Source organism: Coptis chinensis, chromosome 8 (genome assembly GCF_015680905.1).
Source record: "Coptis chinensis isolate HL-2020 chromosome 8, ASM1568090v1, whole genome shotgun sequence".
Taxonomy (NCBI): domain Eukaryota; kingdom Viridiplantae; phylum Streptophyta; class Magnoliopsida; order Ranunculales; family Ranunculaceae; genus Coptis; species Coptis chinensis.
The window spans coordinates 10,025,750-10,044,232 of NC_141463.1; the positions used below are offsets into that span (position 1 = coordinate 10,025,750).

At 33.6% G+C, this 18,483-nt stretch overlaps 1 protein-coding gene and 1 long non-coding RNA gene across 5 annotated transcripts; both read right to left on the bottom strand.

Moving 5' to 3' along the window:
- Positions 1–5,224: 5,224 nt before the first annotated feature.
- LOC147479848 (uncharacterized) lies at positions 5,225–6,971 on the bottom strand. Its single transcript, XR_015205840.1, has 3 exons — positions 6,881–6,971; positions 5,684–5,740; positions 5,225–5,424 (listed from the first exon to the last, which is right to left on the bottom strand). It is a non-coding gene; the product is annotated as an uncharacterized LOC147479848 (long non-coding RNA).
- A 184-nt stretch (positions 6,972–7,155) lies between these two features.
- On the bottom strand, positions 7,156–11,655 carry LOC147479849 (uncharacterized). Of its 4 annotated transcripts, none has more exons than XM_086580250.1 (9): positions 11,252–11,655; positions 10,945–11,069; positions 10,542–10,610; positions 9,840–10,151; positions 9,666–9,763; positions 8,824–8,925; positions 8,324–8,515; positions 7,585–7,676; positions 7,156–7,268 (listed from the first exon to the last, which is right to left on the bottom strand). In XM_086580250.1, exons 4-9 carry the CDS (start codon positions 10,126–10,128, stop codon positions 7,181–7,183), a joined length of 861 nt encoding a protein of 286 aa, XP_086436376.1. In that variant the 5' UTR covers positions 10,129–10,151; positions 10,542–10,610; positions 10,945–11,069; positions 11,252–11,655; the 3' UTR covers positions 7,156–7,180. The 4 variants fall into 4 exon arrangements, 3 of the variants coding, with proteins under 3 accessions (XP_086436376.1, XP_086436378.1, XP_086436377.1); XR_015205839.1 differs by having other exon boundaries at positions 7,211–7,268; positions 7,585–7,842; positions 11,252–11,654; XM_086580252.1 differs by lacking the exon at positions 7,585–7,676 and having other exon boundaries at positions 7,175–7,268; positions 11,252–11,654.
- Positions 11,656–18,483: the final 6,828 nt, after the last annotated feature.

The following is an 18,483-nucleotide window of genomic DNA, read 5'->3' on the forward strand; positions in this document are numbered from 1 at the left end:
GAACACGCTTGTGGAGTGACATTCATAATTTGAGCCCCAATGGGCTCGGACTTGTAATTTTGCTTTCAAAACTTTTAGGAACTTCAATAGGCACATAGCAATTTTTTTTTGCCAATATATTGTTAATTTTAAGGGCAGATCATTGTTGATTCGAGCTCATTACAACTTAAGCCTCTTGACTGTGAAGATACTCTTCCATTAACATCTGACGGTGGAGTCAAAATGTGTAAGAAAAAGGAGAATTATATTTGTTAAAACAAAGACACAAGTGAATAGTACACATGCAATCCAACAAGAACGCTTAGCTTTTCACTGGTCATTTGCAGACACAAAGAAATCTAATGTATCTCACTACTTGTTCAAATTTGAAAAATCAGAAGATGTAAAGGAAATTTGTATCTTAATTGAACAAATTCTAAGCACTAAGAAAGACACTTGTTAAGTGACAAACATGAATCAATATTTTTTTGCTCTTCAACAGATATGAAGGTGAGGGTGAAGTTAGACAGAAACGTGGGGGGCTGTTTGCTTTCTTACTTTTGAGGCGTGAGTTTTGTTTGTTGGTGATTGGATGCATGCCACATGGGTATTAATTGGGACAATCAGCACTTAAAATATGTGATTTAGGAGTAGCTCAAATTAATCATCCTTATTCTTTGGAACTTACTACAGAGTATTTTAAATGGAGAATAGAATACACCTCAGAATGTCACGTATTATTTTGTTTTTTAAGCAAATTAAATCCTCGAATGACCAAACTATGGGTTCTTGTAAGCAAATAATGATCATAATTTATAAACATCACTACAAACATACTTACGGAGCCATAAACGGACATGTTCATTCTACGATTATTATTGTAGCAGGTTTAGGTAACACTACGGAAGTTTGGAACCCATAACCTTCTGCGTGTTAGGAGGGTGAATTGATTGGTCGACCACTTAGCTAATTGCTCATTACCATTTTGTTATTACAAACAGTTATAGTTCCAATCTTGATCCAATGCAGGGGCATTTTGTGAAGTAAAATGTTTGAGACGTCAGTTTTATTTCGTCAAAAACATTCTAATGAGTTTGGCTTTTTGTGGAGGTAAAATTTCCATAACAGTCCAACAAAACGATGAGCATACTTTTCAAGTATCAGAGCTTAATTGTAGTATTTGATTCATTCTCAACTACCCTATGTAGTATGAACTATGAACTACTCATGCCACGTTTTCCAAATTGCTACAATAATGATCGCTACCCTGTTGGCTGATACTTCAGTAGTAAATTTATTTTGAACAGTACTCGAATTTGATATATCATATTTTCGAGCAATTAGGGACATTTGATGATGTCGTAGCTTTAATTAGTATTTTGGGGTGATATTTACATATTGAAGCTCTATAATTGATTTACTAGTACTTGGAGTCTTGGAGAGAAGTTAACTTTGGAGCAGATGTGTGCGCCAAGAAAGGAGCTTCGCTTCCAAATGAGTAGGCAGTGGTGGGCAACTAAACCTCCTTTTGTATCAAGAGTTGAGAATCAGCACCTTACATACTAGATTTACTTAAAAGCATTGTAAAGTTGGAGAGCCTACACAAGGTTCTCACATGATGCAATTCGATATATAAGTGCTCACTTGATATCGGGTACAAATTCAAAGGAAACAACTCTCTACAATTTCTGCAATGCTTACCAAAAAGTGATTACTAATCTCAATTTCTCACAATCTCACTGAAACGACATGTATGCTCCTTGTGCATGCTGTGTTTCAGTGAAACTGTGAAAGCATTGTAAAATAATTAATCTTAAGATAAAGGTATGGGTGGTCTAGTTTTGTCTTGTAATGATATATTATTAATAAGTTATAGTTTTCCAACAATAATTAATCCAATACAGACAATTAACAAACATACATTATTACCAATTGCATCCTCCTCATCATGGTCATCGTCCTTGTCGCCTTTTTATAACTACATGATTGTGTTCTGTACTTCTATTCATCCTAAACTAATAACCTAGCTACCTATCATATCTCTTCTACTCTATGATGGATTGCACTGAAGGCTCAATACTTTCTTCTCAAAAACAAAACTCATGTGAGGATCAAGACTCAAATATTACACAACACGAAGTACTAGTGATGTCCATGTTTAAACAAGATGGAACAGATCAAACATGTACCTCAAAACTTGCAGAAAGAAGCACTATCAACAGTACTAAGGGGAGAAGGTTTCTTGGTGTAAGACAAAGGCCTTCAGGAAGGTGGGTCGCTGAGATCAAAGACTCTTCTCAGAAGTTAAGGGTATGGTTAGGAACTTATGATAAACCTGAAGATGCAGCAATGGCTTACGACAATGCGGCATGGCTCCTAAGAGGTAAAAATGCAAAAACAAATTTCCCATATAGCGAAATCATGAAAACACAAGAAGGATATTGCAACTTAGTTGGAAAGAATCCAAGATTTTGTCAGCTTCTTACACACGCGATCACAAAGAAAAACCACTACTATAACAAGACCTCCTCCATTATTAACAGCGAAAGTGCAAGGGTTAACTGTGAAAAAGAAGGCGATCGTCCTGGTTCTGTTGGATTCAATTCGTTTGTTGAAGAAACTATAGTTTGTTCATCATCATCAAGTTCTGATGAAGAATTAGGATGTTATGGATTTCAAGGGAGAAATAGAGAGTGCTCATCATTTGGTGGTTGTAAGGTTTATTCTTCTGTTATTGTAGCACCATCTTTTAGTACCTGTTTGTACCAAAAAGGCATTAAGAAATAAATGTTATAAAGAGACTTAAAGTATCAGCGTCTTAGTTTCATGCAAATATATAGGTCATTTGGTATAGTGCTTTAGTGAGAAAATTAAGAAACTGTTCATGTAATTAAAGCCGTACCATGTACGTGTACGTTCAGCTCAATTCTTCATGAGTTTTATGTTTTAGTTTCTTGAGTGTCCTTGATCGATATACATAAAGGTTGCTAGGTTGTTTGTTTTGTTCCAGCCTTTTTACTCATAATCAGCAGTTATGATCCTCTCAATGCTCTAGCTACCAAAACGTTTTTGTTTTTTTTTTCTCACCGATACCGGCGATACGCATACAATTCTAAAATGAAGACCTTGATCAGGGGCGGCCCTGAGTTTCAAGGGGCCCTAGGCAAGTTCCTAAAATGGAGCCTATATAGTAAACAATATATGGGGAGGGATTCATATACAACATTTTTTTATACAACAGTTAATACAATAGTCTATATCTCACTCTACAAATTCATTTAAGACTTGATTTTTTGTGATTTTATCTTCTCACCACAGAGAATATCCCTACAAAAAATGGACTCGTTTGAAATTTTTTAAATATTCCAAAATAGGGTTGCAAAATTTTAAATTCTAGCCGTTAAAAAAAATCACATTTTCAAATCTACTTTTGAAGGGATAGAGATTTCGAAATGAACTAAAATTTTGTGAATATGATCTATATAGTGTGATAAGATCATACCAAAAAAGTATTAGCTCTTGGATCAACTTTAAGAAGAGTATTGTATGTATATATATACAACCCGGCTCCTAAAAGGACTTTAAATAAGTACCAAACTAAGTACCAAATCTAAAACAACCCACAACTTCACCTACAAAATGAATTAAAACCTAATTTTTTGTAGATATGATCTACCAACCATAAAGATCATCTCTACAAAAATTCAACTTGTTTGACAATTCTTAATATTGGCAAAAGATGATTGCAAAAGTTCAACTGCTAGATATTTTTTCAAAAGTAGACAACAATATTTATTTAAGTTAGAGGATATCAAACGAGTTGAATTTTTGTAGAGATGTTCTTTATGGTTAGTAGATCACATACACAAAAAATTAGATTTTAAATCATTTAGTAAGTGAAGTTGTGGATTGTTTTAAATTTGGTATAGTTTGGTACTTATTTTAAGTTCATTTTAAGAGCGGGGCTGTATATATGTATATATATAATTTCTATATTTATTGGAGAAATAGGTTTAGTTGTTAAAATGTAGCAGAAAAGGACATAAATTGTTAAAAACAAAGAAGAATTGTAGTCAACCTGATAATAGTGTACAAAAGTGGGGAAAAAAATGATGTTTGCATACTCCGAGGTGTTAGGTTTGAACATGCCAGATTGGTTGTTGGTCAATAATAATCAACCGAAAAAAATAGACACGAATCAAAAGTTAAAGTGGGCCTACATATTTAATGATATTTAGCACTGTTGTAAAAATTGGTCTAGGTCTTTAGGCGGTGCCCAATCGACTCGCCTAGGCCCTAGTCGTTTAAAAAATCGGTGGACCGACTAGGCAGGTCTAGGTGGTCTAGTTAAGTTTTTTTTTTTTTTTTTAATGATTAAATGTCGAAAAATATAGGCCCGTGTAGACTTAAGATTTGAATGAGATTAAACGACATAAGTATAATGTAAATTATATGCCACTATAATAAATAGTATGTTTTTATATGAAGTCAATATTCTTCAACTATTACACATTTTTGTAATAAGTATTTTTGTTTGTGTTTATTTTTTGAGTTATGGTAAATGATTTTCTTCATTTCTTGTACTATATGTGTGTATTACTATATATATTAGGAAAAAAAACGCCTTAGCGCTGGCTTTGTCTAAAACCTTTAAGTGCTAGGAGCGCTCCCACCACCCGACTACCGCTTAGTGTTTTTTAGAACACTGATATTTAGACGGGGGTGATGACCTCTGGGCCTAAATGTATTGGGGTCGTTGGTTAATATTAAGTTGAATTAGAATTAAACAGGCTTTTAAGCAGATTGGGGGCCTTATTTTCGGTAAACAGATTGGGGGCCCAAGCCATCTGCCTGTGTGGACTGTCAGGCTATTTGCAACGGTAAAACACCGTTGCGAATAAAAGCGTTGCAAATAGGACGTGGATAAAGTGTTGGAAATGTTTGTAACGGTTAAAAAATGTTACAAACCAAATTTTCCAACGGTTATTAACCGTTGCAGAGTGACTATTACTAACGGTTAAAAAGCTTTGCGTAGTTTGATTTGTAACGATTATTGATGATGCTCTAATATTTATGTTTTGCTTTGCAACGGTTTACAACCATTACTAATGTGTTAATATAGTAAAAAAAATTATTTTAATTTTTTTTCTTGCCCTAAACTTGCACCTCCTGGTTTCATATAGAAGCAAATAAAATTACCAATGCTTTTTCATACCATTTGACAAATAAAATAAACACAAGCAAACGCTTGAAAAAAATATTATATTCATTCAACCATATATATAACTTCAAAAGAGTTTTGAGGGTTACAAATTTAGATTTACTAAAAGTTACAAATTTTTATACGATTTTCCAAGCAATTCCGAATCTTCAAAATGCAATAACAAGCATTAGTGACGATGGCTTCACTCAATATAAATCCTAATGCCGCTCCACAAAACCCATCTAATTTCAAAAAAATCACAAAACATATAACGAACTCAAAAAAACAATCATACTAATTAAATTCATGCAATTAATTAAATACTTGATATTAATTACTTGACCACCCTCCCCCCCTCAAAGATAGACCATTTGTTGTCTACTCCCATATCTCGACGACATAAACAATAATTATATAAAATCGATGCATAAAAAGAAAACCTTGTAGTAACTTGATGAGTTGAAAATTGAGAAAATAGATAGTGGGGTTTAAGTTTTTTACCTTAACGAGGAGCTTGAAGTTTGGCCTTCTTGTTTTTCCTTTCATAAAATCGATACCCTACACAATACACCGAACGACAACAAAATGATCTATCAAGCTAAAAAAGAACTTGCACGAGTGATAGGTCTTACATGTAAAGGGTCCTGTACCCATGACTCAAAAATAGATTTCCGAAAGTCCACATAAATATATTATGAATTAGCTCACTTATGCAAATCTCATCAAATATACAAATGAACCTGATTCAATAGCAATTCACATGCATGACCTTTATCGATCGAAAAAGAAAAACTAACGAGTAAATAGGAGATTACCAACAAAGGATCATTTCCCTTAGAAAAGGCTTTCATGCCCTCCTAATATAAGAATTCCCATACAACTTCTCCGCAGACGTTCTTGAGGATGTCAAAAGTTTCCCATACCTACCTATATATGATTCCTATCTCTTAAGAATTGCACTAAAATGTGGGATTCAGTGGTGCAAATTCCCTCATGCAATCAAACACACCCTAGTTCTCAAGCCACTTTATAAACAAATCAGGAGAGAAGGACACAAAAGCAAATAGATTCCTATATCAACGACTCATTGTATATTTAGAAGATACCACTTTTTACCTTCAAACATAACTTCTCATAAGTCATATCTAGCCAAAAGAAAGACTTAACCATTGAATATCACCAAATAACCAATGGTGATTAGTATTTGAAGGAATAATTAGTGTTGATACAAATGATGAATAAACTTTTCTATAAATCACCATATTTATATTATATTTTGATACACGGCTTTAAACTACCGATGTGGGACTATTTATCTCAACACGCCCCCTCATGTGTGGCGAGACTTGACCCTAAAACATGGACTTTTATTTTAATGTGTGACATGGAGCATTTAGCAAACATAGCCTGCTCTCATACCATACAAACTTTGGAGCAGCCAACTGAAAACCGATTGGAAATGAGTGGAGAGGCACCAGGATTTATACCAATTGTTTATCTCACAACAGTTTGAAATGGAAGTTCTAAAATTCTTGTCATATACAAAAAAAAACGGGGACGTAACTTCCAATATTTCTTGAAGTATTCAAATGTATCAAGGCATAACTTACATAAGCAAAGCAAATAGACATTACTAAGAGAAATTTAACAAAGTAATTATAATAATGAAAAAAAAAAAAGAGGGTGAGAAAGAGAGACCTTGAACTAGTGGTCCGATTCATAATAACTTTCCTCCGACTTCGACGCCAAAAAGTGTTGGCAATATTGGGTTCACTATGTGATAAACCGCGCCGTGAAAAGAGATTAAGTTACGGTCTTGTAAAAGTAACTTTACCATTCACTACAATGGACAAATGCGCTAAAAGCTGGAAACATAGTCCGTGAAAGACCGTGAACGTAATGTCAAGGGTAATTCAAAATTATTTTCGGTTTGATGTGCAACCATTACGAAAGTAACCCTACCTTAGATTTCGGGTCTAAAGAAGTTGTGGGGCAACATTACATTACGTAGTGAAGGACCGCTACATTTGAAGATGCTTCTAGTCTCCGTTGGTGCAAGGGTTGAATTGCCTCATCTTGTTCAAGGCTCGCAATAAAATGGACACATTTTGGCCAGAAGATACAAAGATAAAGAGCATAAGCATCTCAGAACAAAGAGTAGATATAACTGGGGGGGAAGGGCAGTTATTTTTATTTTGCAAGTTAGATTTTATTGTCCGAAGTTGTTTGCCTAGTGCAAGGAGATGGAGTCCTTCTATAGGCAGGATTTCTTATGCTATTGTCTTGTGTGTGGGGTTCCACTGAAGAAGGTTTCTAACCATTCTCTTTCTATTTTGGGTTATGAACTGCCGATTAAACTCACATTCTGAAGAAGAAAAGGCCAGGGAGTATAATATTCGTACCATTCGGCGTCTACTCTATCTACATATCCATAAAGGGTACTGTTTGGTTCAAGTGGAGAATCACAGGAGTCATTCTCAGCAGTCACTTTCCCCTGCAGCAGCAATATGAGACATGAAGATTGCCCTGGTTGAACAGGGTATTAGCTAGCCAGGGAAGCGCATAAGATCAACAAGTAGTTTGACAGACTTCAGTACAACTATCACAGACATATGCTTGTACGAATCTACGCGCTCAATAGCTCCATCACTAGGCAGACCCTAACAATATAAATAAACATGATAAGAGCTAACAGATTAGCTAGGATGAAAGAAATTAATCAAAACAGGAGCATTTGTATCATGGTTTGATGACTAAATCTCACAAGATAGTGAAAGAGGTAAAAGAGGCTTTGTTCATTTGGCTAGTGCGTGTGCAAGCTTTCGGAGAGTGGGCTTTACGGACTTTAAGTGTAATTGTGATAAACTTGTAATTTGAGGGACATATCTTATCATGGTCTAGTAACATCTTGCTACACACGATCATCATTTGCAACTTCTATCAAGTTGCAACTTGACTTCCGAAGGAGTTCAATTGAACTTTACAAAGAAAAAAAAAGAAAACAAAAAACTACAACCAGAGTGGACTGGAGGCAAATACAACAGTAAATGAAAAGAATAAAAAAAAACACATGGAGCAACTACCAGTCTACCACAGAGAGAGAGAGAGAGAGAGAGAGAGAGAGCACAATAGCACTCTTACCACCATAAGCCTACTCTCAAGACCCATAGTATCTGCAAGAACTTTGAATAGGATAGCTCGGGGACGGCATGAACCATGCCTTATCTGCCCCAACAGCTGCCCACCACGGTTCTCAAACATATGAGAGCTTTCATCCATTGCAGCTTTTGTAGGATTTAATTCCGAACTTGGAAGCTTATAAAAATCAGAAACCTGGCAAAGCATTGTGTGATAAGCATGGGATCAAATACTGATTACGGAGAGGGGGAAGAATCCCAATATTAACCACGAAAGGAAAAAAGACAGCGCACAAATGTATTGTATTACAACAATTTCTAGATAATCTTCCGTTGAAAAAATAAGGCATTGCATCCATGCTTTCAAGGTAATAGTTGAAGTTAAATAGAAAATGGTGGATGCAAAACAAACTACCTCATCTATACAGCAACCAAATAAAAAATACAATTTTATGAAATCAAGTAAACAGGCAGGGTTTCGGCCCTGACCTGTGTTCATTATACCTGAGATGAGACACAGGCAGTGAGGCGGGAAGAACCTTTACTATCTTCGACAGGTATACCAACAGTTTCAGTGAGCCTATTATCCTCCAATTTTATAAGTGCCTGAAGGATCAGAAATGAGAGGAAAAGAAGAAGAGGCCTAAGAGTGCATTTCATTCAATCCATCAAATACTAGCTGTTATCACAAACTCAGGTTAATGTCTACTTTCATAAACAGTAGCACGTCCCCAGATTAATGCGCACTAGATCTTTATAGTATAGCACACTCCTTTTTGTTGCGAATAAAAGCAGTAGTCCACTTGGACACTGGAGATCATTTGTTCATGCATGAAGGGGAGAAAGGGTGGGGCAACTGAATATGAGCTATGTCTCAGGCCAACCAACGACTCTAAACTATAAACGACTCAATAAGATTAGCAATAGAATATACCAATATGTTCTTGTAATCTACCACGTGTATCCCCTAAACCTTCAAAGAAGCTTCAAGTAGTAAGATCATACATTTCCAACTCTCTAGCAACGCAAGGTGGATAGAAACATAAGCATGAAGAAACTCACAAGTTAGTGGAGGAATCAACGAGGAGCTCTATGACTTCCATGTGCTAATCCTACCTTAAAGTGGTTATATATAAATTGACATATGTTTGTAACGTAATTGAGGGTGTTGTGTGTTGTAGGTGGAGGGGTGTAGATTAAAGGTCTTGTATAACATCTTGCTAGGAGAGCCATTACTTGTAAATTGTAATAAATGGACACAACATGGATTCGTCATAACTATGGATAGGCATTCAACAAAAAACAAACATAATAATATCCACCATAACTTTTCTAATAAACCAAACCTTAATAGTGCCATCAGCAGCAGTAACAACTTGATGAATAGGCGATCTCCCGACTTTATATCCAGCTTCCTGAAGGTCATTTCTGAATGCTTGTGGCACTGTGTTCGACATTATCCAATATCAGTAACAAAAACAATATCATTAAAATAAAACAAGAAAGAGGTCAGGACTCACAGTGACTAAAATCTTGAATCTCTTTAGCTTTAGTCTTGTACAAAAGATGATGCAACTGTTTCCCTCGGTAGCTTTGCTGACCAAAGTCAATAGCTAGTTGTTGTAGGTCTTGTTCAGACATGCCCAGGAGCACGTGTGGGTCTACATGAGTTAACACTTTACTACTACTTGGAACAGATACAGCGGTTGTAGGAAGAGAACAAATGGTGCGTGATGAGGAACGGAGCATAACACGTGTCAGTGATGCACAACATAAATGCTGCTGCAACTGTAGCAATAGCAGCACCATATTTCTTGTTTTTCCTTAAACCCCTGCAATAGCAGCCAAAGAATAAGTTCCCATGCATAGTTGACGTTCTAAAATTGATTTCAATGGAAAACAAATATAGCAAAACTTTGCAACTCATTCGAAAGCTCTATCACTTCAAACTAACCAACTTAATGCTCCTTATACAGATTAGCTTCCGAACATTTACACATAGAAAGAATTCTAAAATTGACTGGATAAGATACTCGGTTCAGTTTTCTCTAAACTCAGAACGTAAGATCCGTAGTTTTAGGTTTAACTTACCAGTAAAATGTAAAATTGTAATCTTTTACTCTATTCTCCAATCATATTTTTTCTTTCTTTATCAGTAAAAGAGCCAAACCTTTTATTCTACATTCTACTCAAACTTGATAATTACAAGTGTAGAAAGTTACCTTTAGTGCACTTTTCACGGACTCCAATGACTCAAATTCAACAAATCCGAAACAGAATCCCCCTCCTTGCTGAGTAACAACCAACAGAGAACCAAAAACCACGTTAATAAAAAAAAATTGCAACCTATGATATGTTTGACAAATGTTAAAAAAAAGGCAGAGCATAGTTTACAATTAGGCAGATATAGCCAGAAGAAGAAAGAAAAGACGAGGAAAACTTAATAAGAAACAAAAGGCCCAAAGTATGAAGACTACTATAAGCAATACATGGGTTTCCCCATTTACCCACCTATTTGAATTCATCTGCTCTTCTGCATTATCAAGCAGGAAAGATGATTTCTAATTATCTCTTGTAGATTTAAGTGCATTATACTAGAAAAACAAAAAGTTAAAGACGTAATACCTTTATGTAGTTGTCAGTGTCCAGAGTAAAACGGTGATAAATTCCAGCCGGAAGCACAATCATACCTCCTTTCTTTACCCACACACGAATCCAGCGTTCATCTCGATCCCTCACATCAAAATACCCTTCACAAAAATAAATAGCAATCAGAGAAGACCTCAAAAGAATTGGTACATCAAACCTCGATAATATCCTGGGTAAAAGATCAAACTGTGTAAGTCAACCATAGACAATAAATGCTAGCAGGGAAAAATTAAAGTACCCATCACTAATACATAGATAATAGACGCCAATAGGGAAAAATTACCACATAGGAATATCCACGTTAATAAACCTTGTTAGTACTTCTGACTTGTATACCATTTGGTCTGATTTTCCAAAAAGTTTTGAACTCTTCCTCGACTTCTGAGATTGAAGCATTTAAGGGCAAACTCTTTACATAGATAGAGTAGGTATTGAGCCTGGATCTGGATCTGAATCGAGATGATGATTTTGAGGAAAAAGAATTTCAATTTTAGGGATTTTGAAATGCGAACGAGAAGGTATTGAGCTTGAGCTTCTTGAATTGAATAGAGAGAGGGAGAGCGACAGAAGAGTGTAGCAGCGGTGAGACGGTGAGAGAGAGAGGGAAGAGACTGGAGAATGTAGCTGCGGTGAGAGAGAGAGTGGAGAGAAAGGAAAGTTATGTTTTATATTTCGAGTTTTTAATTTGTAACACTCTCAAACACTTTTTAAGCGTAAGCCATTAATTACTGAAATTCACTAAAATAAAATAACGTTTTATAACATTGTCAACGTTTATGTAGCGTTGGTAACTTGCTAACGGTAAATAACCGTTGCAAAGCAAAAAAAGTGTGTGTTGTAAATATTCTATTATGGTGTAGTACCCCAGGGCCAGCACTGACCTTGATGAATTCTTTCTTTTTCGACATTGCAGATCAACAAAAGCGCCTTTAAATTAGAAGTGCAATTAACAAAAAGATCAATAAATCATGGGTGACTTAGCCACAAGCCACTTCTATTATGGTGTAGTACCCCAGGGCCAGCACTGACCTTGATGAATTCTTTCTTTTTCGACATTGCAGATCAACAAAAGCGCCTTTAAATTAGAAGTGCAATTAACAAAAAGATCAATAAATCATGGGTGACTTAGCCACAAGCCACTAGAAGGTGAGTTCTATTGCAAGAATTGAATGGAATACAAGCTGGCTGTCTTAAGCAAGGCCCAAAATATCACCGACATATCTGATATATCGCCGATATATATTATTTTTTTGGTACATCGATATGGATATATTCGATATATTTCAACCGAATATTGAATTATTTTTTTCCGATATATATCGCAATTTCCGATATAACGATATATATCGACTGATATATACGATATAAATTGTTGACTTTGACCGATATTGTTGATTTTGACCAAATATTGTTGATTTTGACCGATATATCGACGATACAAAACAAAATTTTGACTGGTCAACAAAAAAAAAATAGATATTTCCGATATTTCCTATATATCTGATATATATCGATTTTTGGGTAGATCGAAATATTCACCAAATTCGATATTTTGGGCCTTGGTCTTAAGGCAGCTGGTGGAATCAAATATATGTCAGGCTAGGCTAGGCATGTTAATATGTTACTAGCTTTCGAACCCGTCCTACGAACGAGTGTCGTTATATTAAATTATTCTAAAAAATATTAACAACTATATAGATCTATGAGATATGCAAATTATATTAATCACTCATTCAAATTTCTTGCACCACTCTCTATAACAAGAAAGCACCAAACCTTGATAAAACTCATTGACTTATTTTTGTTGTTAGGTTTAATAATAGAAGTTTGATTGAAATTTTGTGATAATGTCCAATGTGGCGAAGATAATATTAAAGTTACTTGAATAGCAAGACATTCCCAATCATAATAAAAGAATTATAATAAACACTACTTAAAATACAAAACTATACTTGTCAAGACATTATATTCTCCCTACATATAATACAACTATGTTTCGGGGTTAGTTCAATGCATTTGCATCAAGTTTCTGATTTTACGTTAATTATTTTTTAATGCTAGTTCAATATAGTTGCATCTAGTTTTCGATTTCCTATTAATTACTCTTTGAGGTTAATTCAATGTAGTTATATAAAGTTTCTAATTTTCCATTAATTATTCTTTGATGTTAGTTCAGTGTAGTTGCACCAAGTTTACGATTTTCCGATAGTTATTCATTAAGGTTAATTCAATGCAGTTGCATCTAGTTTTCAATGTTTCGTTAATTACTCTTTAAGATTAGTTCATTGCATTTGCATCCATGTTCAAATTTCCCATTAATTACTCTTTGAGGTTAGTTCAATACATCTACATCAAGTTTCTGATTTTTCGTTAATTATTTTTCGAGGTTAGTTCGCATCTAGCTTCCAATTTTCAGTTATTTATGCTTTGGGGGTAGTTTGATGCAGTTACATCCGATTTCTGATTTCCAGTCAACTATTCTTTGAGGTTATTTCAATGCATTTGCATCCAGTTTCCGATTTCCGATTTCCCGTTAAATATTCATCAAGGATATTGCATCCAATTTCTGATTTTCCGACCTATAGTTAATCTATGATTTTAGTTTAATGCAGTTGTATCCAGTTTCTGATTTTCCGTTAATTATTTTTTGAGATTTGTTCAATAATGCAGTTGCATCAAATTTATGATTTCCAGTTAATTATTCATTGAGGTTACTTTAGTGCAGTTGCATCCATTTTTCGATGTTTCATTAATTAGTCTTTAGAAAAGTTCATTGCATTTGCATCCAGTTTCCGACTTCTCATTAATAACTCTTTGAGGTTAGTTCTATACATCTGCATCTAGTTTATGATTTCTGATTATTTATGCTTTGAGGTTAGTTCGATGCAATTTCATCCAGTTTCTGATTTCCTGTTAACTATTATTTGAGGTTATTTCAATGCATTTGCATCTAGTTTCTGATTTCCCGCCAATTATTCTATGAGGTTAGTTCAATGCAATTGCATTCAGTTTTTGATTTCCTGTTAATTATTTTTTGATGTTAGTTCAATGCATTATTTGCATCCAGTTTCCGATTCACCGTTAATTATTATTTGAGATTTGTTTGATGCATTTTTGCATACCGTTTTCGATTTCCAGTTAAATATTTTTCAAGAATTTGCTTCAATTTCTAATTTCCCATTAGTTATTCTCCAACGTTAGTTTAATGCAGTTGCATTTAGTTTCCGATTTCTAGCTAATTACTTTTTGAGTTTAGTTTATTGCATTTGCATAAAGTTTCCAATTTTCCGTTAATTACTCTTTGAGTCAGTTCAATGTATTTGAATCCAGTTTTCGATTTCTTTTTAATTATCCAATGTGGTGTGTGATACCAACTTTCTACTGATCCATCTGTAGTGTCTTTGCAAACATGACATAAAAATAAATTATGTTTGATTTACTATATGGGATTATCAAAGATTATCCAGTTTCCGATTTCCCGTTAATTATTCTTTAAATTATACCTGACTCACTATATGGAATCTTCATAGATTATCTACGAACAGATCCTGTTATATTAATTATTCTGAAAAATATATGCAACTATATATGCATAATTATTATATACAAATATTATATTGATCACTAATCCATTGATAAAACCCCACGTACTCTCTATTAAAAAAAAATAACTCGTCATTGATAAAACCCTTCAACTTCATTTTGTTGTTTAATAATAGAAGTTTGATTTAAGTTTTGTGAAATAGTCTAATAAGACGAAGTTCATATTGAAGCCAATTGAATAGCAAGGTGTTCCCAATCATACGAAAAAAGATAAGATAAACACCGTTTTAAATGCAAAACTATACTTATCGAGACATTCTCACAACATATAACACAACTATATTTTGGGGTTAGTTCAATGCATTTGCATCTAGTTTCTGATTTTTTATTATTTATTTTTGGGCTATTTAGCTTTTGAACCACTTTTTAATTGGATAATTTGCAGTTAGTCACCAATTGATCGTTTATTTGCGTTTGGGCCAAAATTGACGGTTACCCATCCATATTTTATATATTGACACATTTACCCTTAAGACCAAACTCTAATTTACAGTTAAACTTTGGGGCCAAACCCTAAGTTTAAGATAAGACTTGGGGCATTTAATAAAATGCCTAAATTTGTTCTAATTCCGATTGTATGCTCTAATTATGATGCATCTCTCATATAATTGATAATTAACCCTAAATACAATAACCAACTCTAAATTGGCATAAAATTAGCTGCTAATTGGGGTGTATAATTTTATGTTTTTGGTACCATTAAACAATAATTTTAGAGTGTTAATATTCTCCTTGTTACGTCTATTAACTCACCCTTAAAAAATTATATTATCTATTATATCCCTCTATTCTTCCACCTCTCCCATTAGCATAAGTTCACCACCGCCTCCTTGAAAGTTAAATCTCTAATTGGATAAACTGGCCACTCAAATATCCACTCGATCTCTTTTACAAATATTTATTATATTCTAATTTATACCTAATGATAGCAATCGAATCAACAATAGATTATTCAACCCAATGACTAACACTGGTAATAAATCGTACGAGGTGTTCTGCAATCGGTCATCTTTATATAGATGTAAGAATCTTGTTCAAATTTAGGCTTGAGATAGTCCAATTTGAACAATATCTTACAATTATTTTAGTATAAAAGCTAAAAAAAAGCAAACACCTTCTAACCTCTAAGTATAGCAATTGAATTATGACAGCCACAAATGTGTTCATAATAATATTCGTGAAGTTTCGTTTTGCTCCTACTACAAAAAAATTTGTGTAATGATCGAGACTATTTAATTCGTATAATTATGCAAAAATTAATAATATGCATTTTGTTTTTCTTCCACCCATTACTTTTAGGTTGTATTTGTGTGTGTATGTTAATTAATTTTTTTTTTCTGATAATTTTTTTAATTAACTTGGCTTAGATGCATGATGTAAGTTGGTTAAGTTGTGGTCACAAAAAGATTCTTATATATATGGCCATTGAATCAAATCTTAGATTTTGTGTGTTTGACTATTACTTAAATTTTTTAGTATTTGGTCATACTATTAATAGTAATATTTGTGTTTGGTCCACAAATAAGTCACGTGTATGGCATGCGCAGGGCATTTTAGCTATTTTTAGGAAATTATAGATGGAACAAAACGGTCAACTCAAAGTCAACACAGTCAACCGCCAATTTTGGCCCAAACGCAAATAAACGATCAATTGGTGACCAACTGCAAATTATCCAATTAAAAAGTGGCCCAAAACCTAAATAACCCTTTATTTTTTGAGGTTAGTTCAATGCAGTTGTATCCAGTTTTACATTTCTTGTTAATTATTCTTTGAAATTAGTTCAATGTATTTGCATCCAATTTCCGATTTCCCGTTAATCATTCTTTGATATTAGTTTAATACATTTGCATCCAATTTCCGATTTCTCGTTTATTATTCGATGAGGTTGCATTTGCATCTAGTTTCTAATTTTCCGTTAATTATTGTTTGAGGTTAGTTCAATGAATTTGCATCCAGTTTCCAATTTTCCGTTAATTATTTCTTGAGGTTAGTTCAATGCATTTGCATCCAATTTATTTTTTGAAATTAGTTAAGTGTAGTTGCATCCTGTTTCCGATTTCCCGTTAATTATTTTTTAACATTAATTTCACACATTTGCATCATGTTTCCAATTTATAGTTAATTTTTTTTAGGTTAGTTATTCAATACAGTTGCATCTAGTTTTCGATTTCCCATTAATTTAATTACTGAGGGTTAGTTCAATGCATTTGCATCCATTTTCCGATTTCCCGACAATTATTTTTTTATGTTAGTTCGATGTATTTGCATCCAAATTTTGATTTCCCATTAATTATTCTTTGAGGTTAGTTTAATGCAGTTGTATCCATATTTCGATTGTCCATTATTTACTTTTTAAGATTAGTTTAATGCTTGCATGTGTATCAAATTTCTGATTTCCCGTTAAATATTATTTGAGGTTAGTTCGGTTCGATGCATTTGCATCTAGTTTAATTTCTGTTTCCTGTTAATTATTCTTTGACATTAGTTTCATACAGTATTATATATTTGTTTTGTTTTTTTGTTTTTTGTTTTAGTTTTTTTTTTCATTTTCTATTATATATTTTGTGATGTTATTTTTTGTATAATTTAATTTTCCACGTGTAATTTGTTTTGTTTTGATTTGGTATATAATTTATTTAAGCCCAACATCCACTTTAACTAAATCAATAGTTATATAACTTATTTAAGCTAACGTCCGTTTTAACTGAATCTCGTTATTCCGCTAAAATTGGAAATTATAAAATTCAGAAATTTAATTGGAATATGTCGTAATTATTGTGGCCGGAATTATGGTTTTTAAAATCCGTAACTATAACTAAATGCTTAAATCCCATAGTGGATAGCACATTAAATTGATCCAACTTTATTTGTTAAGCCCATATATATATTACAATTTTATTTGTTTTGGGTGTACACTGTTACTTATTTTATGATTAGTTTACTTTTTTTTCCTTTTTTCCCAGTCACATGTGTGGTTAAGAAATATTAAAGCAACTCAATTCATTTTTTCCTTTGTTCTTTCAAAGTTTCATTGTCATTTTCTAGAAAGAAACTTTGTTATATTAAACTTCACCTGAGATTAGTGTGGAAACTATTCTTTGTGACGTAAAGGTTATAGGAAAATCGTTTTTGGATGAAACTATTGTTTTTAGCAATTTAGTTTTTTGTCTCTGTTTTTTTTCCGTAATTAGCTATATTGTTTAGGAAAAGTTGGAGACTCTGTGAAACTCTAGATGGGACTGTTTCTTTATTTATATGTGATATAAAACCCGCACAAAAAAACCCACAAAAATTCTCCCCTCTCTAGCGCTCCGATTATGCTATCTTCACCATCTCTTTCAAGGTAACCCAGAATCTCTAACTTTAATAATATGATCTATGTTGCTTAAAAGTTCATTAGGTAATAATAATAAATGTAGTTTCTATGTACCAATTGTTGCTAAGTACAAGAGGATGGAAACCCAGGATGCTATTCCCGCCCGGTAAAATTTAATCTGGGTCAACCTATAAAAAAACGAAAGAGATAGTAATAATACTAGGTAACGAATCTCTAGTGTCAGATTCAAATTTAAAGTGCCATCCAAACTTATTATCAGTATCTCTCTCTCAAAAAAATTCTATACACTTCTTCTTCACCTAAATCTAATGAGGGAGAAGTTCACTGCTTCTCAGTATAAGCCGGAAGCTAACAAATAAAGCTTCAGATTTACAAGGTAAATTTGAAGTTCATGTCAATCAATGAACTTCAAATTGATTGAAGTTCATTGGTGGTAAATTGGGTTTTTGATTGAGTTTATTGTTTTTGGATTTAGGATGGTTTTTTTGTAATGGCATTTGGTTCAGTTTGGTGTAGAAAATCAATAACCAAAATATTGGTTTTGGGTTTGTGGCACTTGAGAAAGAGGCTGCTC